We start from the raw sequence: 12541 nt of genomic DNA, 5'->3' as shown, positions 1-12541 counted from the left end.
TCACAAAGATCACACTTTTTCTCCATCCTGATGTTTGATCTAAGCACTACCTAAAGCTCCTGACCTGTATGATTACTGCATGATTGTATCCAGTATGATTGACCTGTATGATTGCTGCATAATTTTACCCAGTATACTGTTCCTACATGATTGGCTGATTGGGAAATTGCAGGTTTTAGCAAATGTACAGGTGTTACTAGTAAATTGGCTGTTAAGTTTAAATTGCATGTAGAGGTTAGCTAAAATTAGGGTTGTCAAATATATAAATTAGAGGGATTTCAAAAAACTCAAAATTGTCCATTCCAGCTTCTAAACTCCTTAAAAAGATAATGAAAGATAATACATAATTTCCTAATTGCTAAATATATTGCAATATTTAACATATTTATAATTGAGACAAAAAATATCATATTGCCATTCACAGTTCCTAATAATAAATTAAATGTTGTGGATTTATGGTAAATAGTTTAAAATTAGCTATTAGATTAAACTACTTACTTATCCTGCTGAAAAATCCAGCATAGGCCAGCATGATTTATATGCTGGTCGGTGCTGGTTAATACTGGTTATTGCTGGTCTGATGCTGGTTTAGCTGGTAAACGAGCAGAGCTGATGGAAGACCAGCATATTAACGCAGATGAAAACTTAAGTCCAGCATTGGACTTGCTGGGTATTTATGGTCTGGTGCTGATAAGTTCACTAAGAAGATATAGCTACTTTTACTGGGCCACCAGCAAGGTTTTGGTAGTTAAAATTGGTTATCATTTTAGGTCATTATCCTGTATTTTAATAACTAGTACTGAAAATAGTGTGTCATGTAAATACATTGACCGTGAGGTGTTATTTTTAAATGCATTTACACACAAGAGACAGAAATAATCAAATTACTAACAACATGTAAATACATTATTTTACATTTATTAAATATCTGCTGGGTTGTTTAAAAATACAACACAAACCTTTTAAATAAAATCATTGGCAATAAATGCATATTTTAAAAAAGTAATCAATTGAAATTACTTAAAACAGAAAAAAAAACATAGACCAGCATAACTAGCCACCATCTTAACCAGCAATTATACCAGCATATGTTGTGTTTTGGTGCTGGTATGCTGGGGACCAGCATCAGTAAGGTGACCAATATACCAGCACCAGCATCATGGCACTATAATGCCAGTCACCTTACTGAAGCTGGTCAGAATACCAGCACCAAAATGTGCACCAACATATGCTGGTATACTTGCTGGTCAAGATGGTGACCAGCTATGCTGGTCTATGCTCTTTTTTTTCAGCAGGGTGGTTTACTAAGTGTACTCAATTAAATTTTTTTTTATATATATTAATTATTATTGGGGGTCAGAGCCAACAAGATACCATAATAAATGCCTTTAATTTCTGTTAATTAATTAGTCTGATAGTCTGTAATAGATAATTCGTTAGCCACCCTGGCTATGGCTTCACACAACATGCTGTATATTAGAGTGTTGTAAGCCTAATATTAGCAAACAAGTTAGAAACCTTTTTAAAAGCAAAACATTTGTATAATCAGCTGCCATTAGTGAAAATCTATAGTATTATACCATAGCTAGTCAACTACATGCTTCACACAAGATATGATTATCCTAATGTCAGCTAGCTTTCCAGTAAACTTGGTTAATACATTGGACAAAATATAATTATCGTGATATTAGCTAGCTTGCTAGTAAACTTTGCTAGTGCTTTAGACAATGTATGATTATACAAATGTTAGCAAGTTTGCTAGTCAAAAAAGCTATTATAAAAACAAGTTTAAAGTTACTTTTAATGTTGTTTAGGGTCTAATATTATAAACATCGGTGAGTGGTGGCTCAGGAGGCTAAGGCTTTAGGTTTGTTGATTTAAAGAGCTGAGGATACAGGTTTGAGCTCTGCTTTTGGTGGATTGCCACACCATTGTGTGCGGATTGGATTGTCCGCTGTGGTGACCCCATGAAGGGAGCAGCTGCAATTAAAAAAAAAAAAAACATTTACTAAAATGGCTTAAATTAAAACATTCTGTTGGAAAACTAATTAATATCATCTGTTTACATTTATTTTTAAAAGTTTGTTTGTTAAACTAAACAGTGTATTACTGTGCGTGTCTATGTGTCAGGTTCTGGCCTTGCATGTGGTGGGAATGCAGAGGAACCAGAGATGCAGACTCAGGAATATTCAGACTGCGAGGAGAGAGAGGAAGAGGCCATGGCACCGCTGGCCAGCAACACAGAGGACCTGGGGTCAGACGAGGACAATCCTTCCACAGGCAAGACTAGTTTAGGATACCATGCTCTGAACCTCCTGAGACTCTTTTAGTGCATGCACGACATGTCAGATTTACGGCAATTGTTAGATTAATGCTTGGAGCTGTTTCTATAGGAACAAGCACACCATCGTCAAGTCTTTTAGAAAGATATGTTACCCCACAGCGCTGGTAAGTTTTTAAAACTAATTGGTCAAATAGTGTCGGTTTTTGCAGCAGTGAGAAATAAAGCTGCCGCTTTTGCAGTTTTCAGTTTCTCTGCTTCTCAGCTTTCTCAGCTTCCTTTTTGTTGGATTATTTAAAATAAATAAATTCATTACTTTATATTGCTAATTGTAGCATCATCTTGGGCTGCATCACAGCACCTTGTTAATGATTATTTTTCTTTAACGGCACATGCCTATTCTTTGCTTATTATGTGGTTTGAACTAGAATATAGTGTGGAATAATGGCCAGACATTTGTGTTACACTAACACAAGACCATCTTTACAATGGTGTATCTTTATACTGTAATATCAGATACTGACTGAGTTCATTTATTCATTCATCTTATACCGCTTATGAACAGGGTGGCGAGGGCGTATCCCAGGAGAATTGGTATGGGGTGGAGTATATCCTGGACAGGGTGTCAATTCATCACACGCTGCACACACACTATGAGCAATTTGGACACAACAATTAACAGAATCCATGTCTTTTGACTGTAGGAGGAAACTGGAGTACCTCTTGGAAACCCACCATGCATGATAAAAACATACAAACCACTATGCCACCGTGACGACCTGGTTATGAGTTATACAATAATGTTAAGTTTTTACTTTAAGGGGCTATGGATCCCCTTTTTTTTAACATCCTTTTTATTAACATTTAAATCCAAATGATGCAAAAATGTATGTTTATTGTTGGTACCTAAAATACCCACTTAGTTAGCAGTCTAGGGCCGACTTTCAAATTACTACATCCTCTCTATTTTAACACACTACATTTTTGATGGAAATAAAGCATTCTACAGTCCAGCCCTACATAAAGCACTACATGTCAATTCGAACTGCAGCCACCCAGACTAGTTAGCCAGTAGACTAGATAGCAGCGCATTGTTTGGGAATCGTTCCATGTCATCATGCGACCCTGATGGTGAAAGTGCAGTTCATAGAAGTTTGTAGGAGAACGGTGGCAATTCTAGCCTTCTCACGAGTTAAGCTCTCCATTTGGCTCCATTTAAACAAAAACACAAAAAATGAATATAAAAGCTATAAACTTATTTTTTAAAGAATGTGTCAAAAATTTTTTTTGCACCTACAGTTTCTTCCAAATTGTGTCTATTTCTCTATATCTTATGATCATACCAGATTGGGCTTTGTTGGAGGAAAAAACTAAAGGCCATTAAGTCTAACAAGGATATGTATTTATTTAATATTTAAATTCAAATTAATTTTATTTGTCACGTACACAGTCATACACAGTACGATATGCAGTGAAATGCTTATATGACCACCAGTGACCTTAAAAAAATACAAACTTAACGTAAGAAATAAATATGAATAAAAAGAAATACAGTACTTAAAAAAATTTTTACTATTAAAATAAACTGCACAAGTAAGGGCATAATAAAAATATCACAAAATATAGAAATATAGAAGAAAAAAAAGTATATATATAAAAATTTAAAAGTGGCAGTATTTGTGCAAATATGCATGAGAAGTGACTTATTAAAGTGTCTTGTGCAATGGTCCAGTTGTATAAATATGTAGTGCAAGTGTGTATGAATGTGTCCATAATTGTCCAGTCAATGTTGGGAGTTTAAAAGATGTTATTAGACCTGTATGGTAGTGTGATTGAGAGACCTTATCGCCTGCGGGAAGAAGCTCCTCCTCAGTCTCGCTGTGTTGGTCTTCAGGGAGCAGAATCGCTTCCCAGACCGCAACAGAGAAAACAGTCCATTATTAGGATGGCTGAGGTCCTTCACGATCTTCCTGGCTTTGGTCCAGCATCGCTTGCAGGTCAGGAAGCTCGGTGCGGATGGTGCGCTCAGCTGATCTGTGAACACTGAGGTATCGGAAGCTGTCTACTTTCTCCACTGGGCTCGTGTTGATGACCAGGGTGACCCTGGTAGTTCCTCTCCTGCTTTGTACTAAAGTCCAGGAGAAGATTGTTCCTCTGGCAGCAGTTCTCCAGATTTCCAATCTCCTCTAGGTAGGCCGTCTCATCATTGTTGGTGATCAGGCCCACCACAACAGTGTCGTCAGCAAACATGATGATGGCGGTGGAGTTGATAGTGGCCATGCAGTCGTGGGTGTATTTGTCACAGATTTTTTTGTGTACTTCTACTTTTTAAAGTAGTTTTTAAAATCTGTAATTTAGCTTTTACTTAGGTATGTTTTGTTAAAAGTATTGTACTTTGCTACATTTTAAATCATATTTGTTACTAAGTAAAAAAAAATTTTTTTTAAATAATAAAAGTAATGCAACTGGGGTGGAAAAAAATTGCACCGGAAACCACTTCATTGATTGATTGATGGGCGGGAAGAACAAATACGGTATATAGCATGTTTCCTCTAAAACACGTGACACAAGTCAATGATATACATTTAAACGCAATGCTCACGCAACATTGCAGAACTGCCTAACACACATAAGGAAAGCCCTTACCGTCCCCTAAGGCTGCATGAGCTCACAAATGCCCATGTTTGATTAGAGTTGCTATGATTGAAGTGGGAGTGCGGGTATGCTGCCCCAAGAGTGTACCACAATCTGTTCACTAGACTCTTGGCACTTCTCTTAGCTTTGGCTCTGCTTTTCATGGGGCATCACCCAGGAATCAAACTCACAGTCTCCAGATGACAGGGCAAAACTCATAGGGCAACATAAAGAACAGAATTAAAAGTAATTTCACATTCATTAAAAAAAAAAGAAGTAAAAATCTGTTTAAATAAAAAGTCTGGAGAGCCTGGAAAATTTGATATAAATAATCTATTATTAAAATTCCGTACACAAAAAGGTTCCACTAGGTGGTGACAAAGATCACAGAATCCTAAAACCCATTTTTGTTTCTGTTAACAGGACCAGATGCCACAGAATACACTGAGACTGCAGAAGAAAACAGCCACAATGAAGAAGAGGAGGAGGATGAGGAGGAAGAGGACGAGGTTTCAATGCCCGAACTATCCATCAACAACAGCATTCCTCTTGTGGAGGTTTTCCGCAATGTGGAGGAGTTGAAAGCAGAGCCAGCGCTAAGACAAGTGCGGACGCCTCCTCCCAGAGTCCCAGCAAAGCTCCTTCCCAGGCTGGGGAGTCTGGACAGTCAGTACCAAATAACTATATATAAAAAAACATAAACTTAGAATGTAATTGTTTAGTGTTTTGATTTTTTAAGGTTAATCTGGTAAAAAAAAGGTCAGACAATAAACTAGTACCAGACATTAGAGACTTAGAGAGGATTTAACTGATATAAGGCAAAGGAATGTGCGATGTGGAGATAAATATAAAGTTTCCTCATCACACAGGTTCACACTCGACACACCAAACACGCCCGGCTCCAGCCACTCTTCCCAGGAACTTCACTCTTCCCAAAGACACGCTGAGGGGCCGAATCTCTACCCCTACAGGCTCACCACACCTGGGCAACATGCATCCGCTGCTACCCCCTACCTGCATCATCGAGGAACTGCACCGAGCTCTAGCCACCAAACACCGGCAGGACAGGTGAGGGTTAAAGAAAGTGAACAAAACATGAACTGAAAAGTTTTTTTTTACCTGTAAATTTAAAAAATATGTAAGATTGAATTCAAGGATGTTGAATATGGTGGGAATAAATGACCTGGGTCATCAAAATCTAAAATCTGATAAATTTTTTGGACAAACGAAGTTGCAGGTCGTGGTGATTGCATTATCCAAACACACCCTGCAAGTTGTACTAGACAATGATTTATGATTTTGCGTGTTTATTTTTGTCTATTTGTTTTGTTTGCACCCAGTTTCAATAGTAAAGAGATACGCTGTTCGCCGAAGCGCCGCTCAGACAGTCACGTGTCTCGTACCTTCAGCACGGAGAGCGAGCAGCAAGGAGGAGAGGTGGAGAACAAGAAGGAGGCGGAGGAGAATAAAGAGAACATGGGTCTGGATGAATACTACAGCGATCAGGACAGCTGGAATGAATCTGTGATCTCGGGTATGTACCTTACCACCAGTAGTGGTTTCACTGGTTTCCAGAGTAAAAACTTTTCCCCCAAATGAGCAGTTAATGATGTCATTCCTAAAACATGTGTATACCTCACTGGTTTAAACTAAATTTAATAAATTCAACTGTTTAAAAATAAATGCTTGATTTTTTCCCCTTAGCATTTTATATTAAGTCCATTGCCACTGCTAAATAGGTTTTAATAGGTTTTAAAAATATACACTTGAATATGTACTGAGTTCTAATATATCTTTAAAAAGATTCTTGATTCATTGACTCCTATGGACAGTTGTTTGACTTTGCATTACATTATTGTTTATGTGGAAATAGCACTAATATCTCTTTTAAACATCTCTTTAAAAAATGTCTAAAATTAATATGAATAATTTTAAGTTTTATATAAAATAGATCATGATATACATGTTATCTAATATAACCTGATTCCATATCACTCAGTCCTGAGATGTCTGCAATATCACTGCCACGTCATCCCTTAGTTAAGAGAAATGAATTATTATAGAATTTCTGTGCATGTGTAATTTATGCCTAAGGTCTCAGGCCTTCATGCTGTGTGTTTAAAATGTTTTTTTTATTATTTTTTTTTAAAAGAGCGGATTTGCAAATTTGAAGGGCAGTGATATTCTATATCTATTTAACATAGGTCTGTGTATGTGTGTGTGTGTTTTGCAGGGACACTACCGCGGCGGATAAGGAAAGAGCTGCTGGCGGTAAAGCTGCGTAACCGGCCCAGCAAACAGGAGCTGGAGGACAGAAACATCTTCCCGGTGCGCAGCGACCAGGAGCGTCAGGAGATCCGGCAGCAGATAGAAATGAAACTGGCCAAGTGAGTGAGCCATCCTCTCTCTCTCTCTCTCTCTCTCTCTCTTTCGTTCTCTCTCTATGTTTCTCGTGCTCATTCTTTCTCTGTATCCCTCTTTCATCTTGGCTGTTTCCCTCTCTGGTCATTCTCTCTTACCTTCCTCCTCTCTCGCTCCCTCTCTGCCCCTTTCCTACTTTCAGTCTACACTTTTCTTTATACTTTTCTTTCTCTCTCTCTCTCTCTCTCACTTGTTCCTGTCTCTCTATCCCTATCACTCTCATTCTCTGTAACTTTCTCCCTCTAAACCCTCTTGTGTGCTCTTTTTATTTCGTACATTTTCTCTTATTCTCTCTTTCTGTTTCCTCTCTGTAAAGCTCTCTACTGTCTCCCTCTCCCTTTTTCTCTCTCTTTATCCCTCTCTTACCTTCCCTGTCTGTCTATCTGCATCTTTCTCTTTCTCTTTCTGTAATTCTCTCTATCACTCTTGTGCTCTTTCTCTCACTTTTACTATTTTCTCTCCCTCTCACTCTGACCTTCCCTCTCTCCATCTCTCTTTTTCTCACTATAACATTCACTCTCTCTCTCTCTCTCTCTCTCTCTCTCTCATCTCTCTGTCTTTCCCACTCTCTGCAGTGTCACTGGGTTTGTTATTTCATTTCCATTTCTGCTGCTCTCTGATTGACCGTCATTTCTGAAGAGCCTGTGAGTATGTGTGTGTGGGTGTGACAGATGATTTGGCGTCGTCAGCTTCAACATTGTATCCGAGCTTTCAGCACATGTGAGAATATCGACACGTGCTGCTCTGCCGTGACACGAGCGCAACTCGCTGGTGTCAAACCTGAGTACACTGTACAAGTTTGTTTAGATTTATAAAATAAATAAATAAATAAACAAATACCGAGCTGTAAGTGTTATGCAACACAATAATGTCTATTTCATTGTTTCATTGCTTTATATACATGATTATTTTCTCATCAATACTGGGCTATAAATATTATTTCGAAATTTTAATTATAGTTTATTGCTGTACTTTGCTTAATCTGATAAAGCTGGGTCTTGACCTTATGAGTCGCACGTTGTCTTGTATCCAGTAGGTGGAGCTGAAGTCTTATAACCAATTTCTAACCTAGCACATATGGTATTAACTTCCTTTAACTGTTTGTGTATTTTATCACGTTACAAGATCAAATTTGAAATTAACTTAATTTATGTGTCATGAATTTATACAAAATACTACTGACTATTTAATAGATTTTTGGTCTCACTCACTCATTTCCTATACTGCTTATCCTGTACAGGGTCGCGGGAGGCCTGGAGCCTATCCCAGGGGACTTAGGGGCACTGCCAGTCCATCACAGGAAACAAGCTCACACACACACTCACACTTTCTCACAAACCACTGGCAATTTGAAAATGCCTATTAACCTAATCTGCATGTCTTTGTACTGTGGGAGGAAACTTGAGTCCCCAGTGGAAACCCACCAAGCACATGCAAACTCCCCACACACCAGTGCCCCCACTTATCATTTATGATTTCCTCTAATAAAACAGCTAAATGTAACGAAATGTATCAAAACAGACAATCTTGCAACATTGTATTATTCCTAATAAATAAAACCTTCTAACACCTAACAAGATATTACGATAGCACAGTTTCTTTCCTTTAATACTGAGTGTAAGTTTGAGGACATCTGTGTTTGTATTCGATTAATATTCATCCTGCCCACGTCCTTTCACACTTTTCTAGTTGGTTTCATTTCAGACAGCACACTCTAGCTTTGTATTTAAATAAAAGACGCCCACAGTGAGAACATCCACGAGTGCCATGCTGGACGTCCTGTGTTGTGTTGTTGAAGTTAATTGAAAAGCAGTGGTAACGTTCAGTCACGTTTCAGAGGCTAGTAAGTCTTTAAATAAGGTAATTAACCTCTGTTTGGGCTTTTGTTTAACAGTGGATTTGGTGGTCATTATAGTTCACTTGGTGAAGTTGGATGGTACAAAAAGGGCAGTAGAAATCAGAGTTATGGTTAATAGTGAAAGTAAGAGCATTTACAGTACATACACACACGCACAATTTACAGAATTAGGACTGAACAGCTGTTCGTCCATAAGAAAACCACTTGTTAGTGAGAATCAACAGAAAAAAAAGGCTTCAGTTTGCTAGAAAGCTTAGAGATTGGACTTTGGAGCAATGGAAAAAGGTTGTGTGCTTTGGTGATTTCAGATTGAACGTATCTGGGAGAGCGATGAGTGCGTCGGGGTAAGGAGTGAAGTGCATGAAGCGATGCACCCATCATGCATAAATGCAACTGTACAAGGCTCTGGAGGCAGTGCTAGTTGCTCAGGTCTAGGCTTAGCAATGTTGTATGGCAGTAAAATGAAGTCAGCTGACAACCTGAATGTACCGAATGTACCGAAATATACCAGGTTAAAACTGTGGACTTTTATTTTTTCCATTTCAGGGCAGATTGTGAAAGAGCAGTTCTAGGAGCAGTTCTGGGAGTATGAGGAGTCATTGTCACACATGAATCAACCACCACATTGTCTGCTGTAATCAAAGCTAAAGGCGGTTAAATGAAATATTAGTGTACATTAGTATTATGTAACGGATAAAAAGCTGATTTTGTAAATATTTCTTTACTACAGCTGCAATTTTATTTTATTTTATAGAGTGACCTGTGTCAGTATTTATAAAAATTTAATTGCATATGATTTTGTGGAATGTGGACTCTTACAAGATCAACATATTAGTGAGAAAACTTTTTACTTTGATAATATCCAAGCACTAGTGGAGCGCATTAGTGTAGCAAAGGATTATATAGAGAAATAAAGGGAGTTTATACTCTCATAACTGTGTTCTGTTGTTCTGCACAATCAAAAGTCCTGGTTTGACCAGAATGTGAAATAGTTCATCATACTCATGATATAAAACATAAATACTACAGCTTCCTTTTGTTGTATGTAAGTGTACATTCCCAAATATAGAACACTTCCCTAACATTTCCCTAATGAGCCAGTGTACAACCCTGCCTCATCCCCATTGTATTTTCTCAGCTCTAAGTTATTTTTTTCATAATTGCGCGAATGCAGTAATAAACATTTGCACTGTCAGTATCGCCCCAGGCTAAAAATAACCCGAGACATCCAAATTTTGGTCAGCATGAGTAAAAAATGCAGAGCTAAACAGAACAGAGGGCTGTAGGAGAAATGTACTGTGCTCACCTCGTCTGTGTTTTATGGAGTCAGCATAACCTTTATGGCTCGCTCCTGATATGAAGTGTCAGCTATATAAGTACAGTATAACCATCCAGCCGTATCATGTACACTAAGCTCTGAGCTTTGTGAAGGAACGATAGTTCCTTAGTCCATAGTAATAACAGAAACTTGGTCATGGTACAACATTAAATTTAAATGTAAGTTGGTAAAATATACAGTACATCCTTCTTTCTTTATAAGGGAACAAAACCCTTCAGGATGTGCTGTTAAATAAAAATAAACAACCAAATATAGTATTAGGTCTAAAAATACTCAGTGCTGTTATTCCCTCAAGGGCACGCACCTCAAATATTTATTGTAACAGTGCTGATATATATATATTTTTTTAAAGTGTGTTTTTTAAGTTTTTCATTGTTTAAATGTAAAATATCAGTTATTGAATGGAAATAATCACTCATTGTCTATAATGCTTAATCCTATATACAGGGTAGTGGGGGAGCCTAGAGCCTATCCCAGGAGACATTGCTGGAAACACACATACACACACTGCATAGAAATAATTATTTCAAAATAATAATAATAATAATAATAATAATAATAAATTTGGTGAAGGGTGCCAATACTTCTGGATCCCGCTCTACAGTTTTTCTTTTGTACAGGAATATATATTTATATATATAGGGTATCCCGCTCAGAATTAAGGAAGAATCCAGAAAGAAAACCAGGATGTCTCACCTGAGCAGGGGGCTAATTAAATCTTGTACATTTGATCACTTTAACACGCCTCACGTAAGGCCCACTTGCAGTTTAACATCTTTCAATTGCAAATGCCGCGAGGGAGAGATTTCCTGGATCCACACCCGAGCATTTCACACCTTCATTACTAATAAAGAACAACACAATGTTTCCATTCCTGTCCTGTAAGCGTTTAGCATACTAACTTAACAGAAAGACTGAATAAGCATGCGCTTCCAGGAATAGGTGTAAATGTTTCTAAGCATTTAGGCTGACACCTTTGTGTTTTTCTCGTCATGCTCACAATATTAATTAACAGTAACAGTAATGCAAAATGGTAGGCTAACGGGCTAATAATAGATTATGCGTAGCCAGGAATTTGCCAAGTGCTGGAAAATTAGCAGCCTGTAATTGCAATAGAAAGTGGGTGTGCTTGTGGTTTTGCTTTCAAATCAAGCCGAAGCTTGATAAAAAAAAAGAATATTTAGTTAGAATATTGAAAAATCGTGAAAATATGTAAGTAATAAAACCAATCAGAGCATTCTAAATTGTTTATTGCCTTCCTCCATCAGCAGTTTGCCAGTAATTAAATGTTTTTATTCATTAGACGTTGTACTTTTTATCTATTTATAATTGTTCCATCAATATTGTTAAACAACTGCAAAACATATTTGTCTTTTTTTTTCACCAGCTTCTCTTTCTCGAAATACATACGATTTAAAATTGTACTTCCTCATTTAAAAAAAACCATAAAGTCATAAAAAAAGCATGCAATAGTCAGATTACATTTGGATGTTACAACATGCTGGGACTGGATTCTTTTTTCAAAATATTATATAAATATTTTATTACAGAAAACTTCATCATCTCAATGATTACACACAGCTTTGTAATCTGAAGTCCCTGTGAATGAGTCATTACGAATGATATGCCTATCTGATCTAAACTTGTGATGTTCAGCTGCACTCACTATTTGTGACCCGTGATATCAGGTCAGGTATTAAGTCGTATTATACCTGAGTAGTATTATGCTATGGCCAATTCAGTGCAGTGTGTGAAATATTTCAAATATTAAATTTTCGCAAATATTGATTTATAGTTTATATCTTCCTGATCCTTTAACGGAATTGATCGGGTTTTAATCCTAAACATTGTTTTAAAGCACTTTAAATGTACACTATCCAAGCTGGTTACTCCAGTTGTGATACAAAATCATGCATTTTTCGCTGTGAAGCCACACTGCTGGTGATTTTCTTTTTTTGAGTAACAGTGAAATCCTGTTGTCGTGAAGAGGCTGAGGATTCCCTCTTTC

The 12541-nt window shown here is 37.4% G+C and overlaps 1 protein-coding gene across 3 annotated transcripts in view; it reads left to right on the top strand.

Annotated features, from left to right (window-relative positions):
• The window catches only part of phactr3b (phosphatase and actin regulator 3b), a 68710-nt gene that overhangs the window by 37135 nt on the left and 19034 nt on the right, over window positions 1-12541 (top strand). For all 3 annotated transcript variants that reach the window (XM_053484190.1, XM_053484191.1, XM_053484192.1), the window contains exons 4-8: window positions 2131-2280; window positions 5339-5581; window positions 5785-5983; window positions 6256-6449; window positions 7149-7302. In XM_053484190.1, coding sequence (XP_053340165.1) covers window positions 2131-2280; window positions 5339-5581; window positions 5785-5983; window positions 6256-6449; window positions 7149-7302 — 940 coding nt within the window. The remainder of the gene's footprint in view (window positions 1-2130; window positions 2281-5338; window positions 5582-5784; window positions 5984-6255; window positions 6450-7148; window positions 7303-12541) is intronic.

The sequence above is a fragment of the Clarias gariepinus genome, chromosome 23 (assembly GCF_024256425.1).
Source record: "Clarias gariepinus isolate MV-2021 ecotype Netherlands chromosome 23, CGAR_prim_01v2, whole genome shotgun sequence".
Classification (NCBI taxonomy): Eukaryota; Metazoa; Chordata; class Actinopteri; order Siluriformes; family Clariidae; genus Clarias; species Clarias gariepinus.
This window is presented reverse-complemented; position numbering and strand designations above follow the sequence as displayed.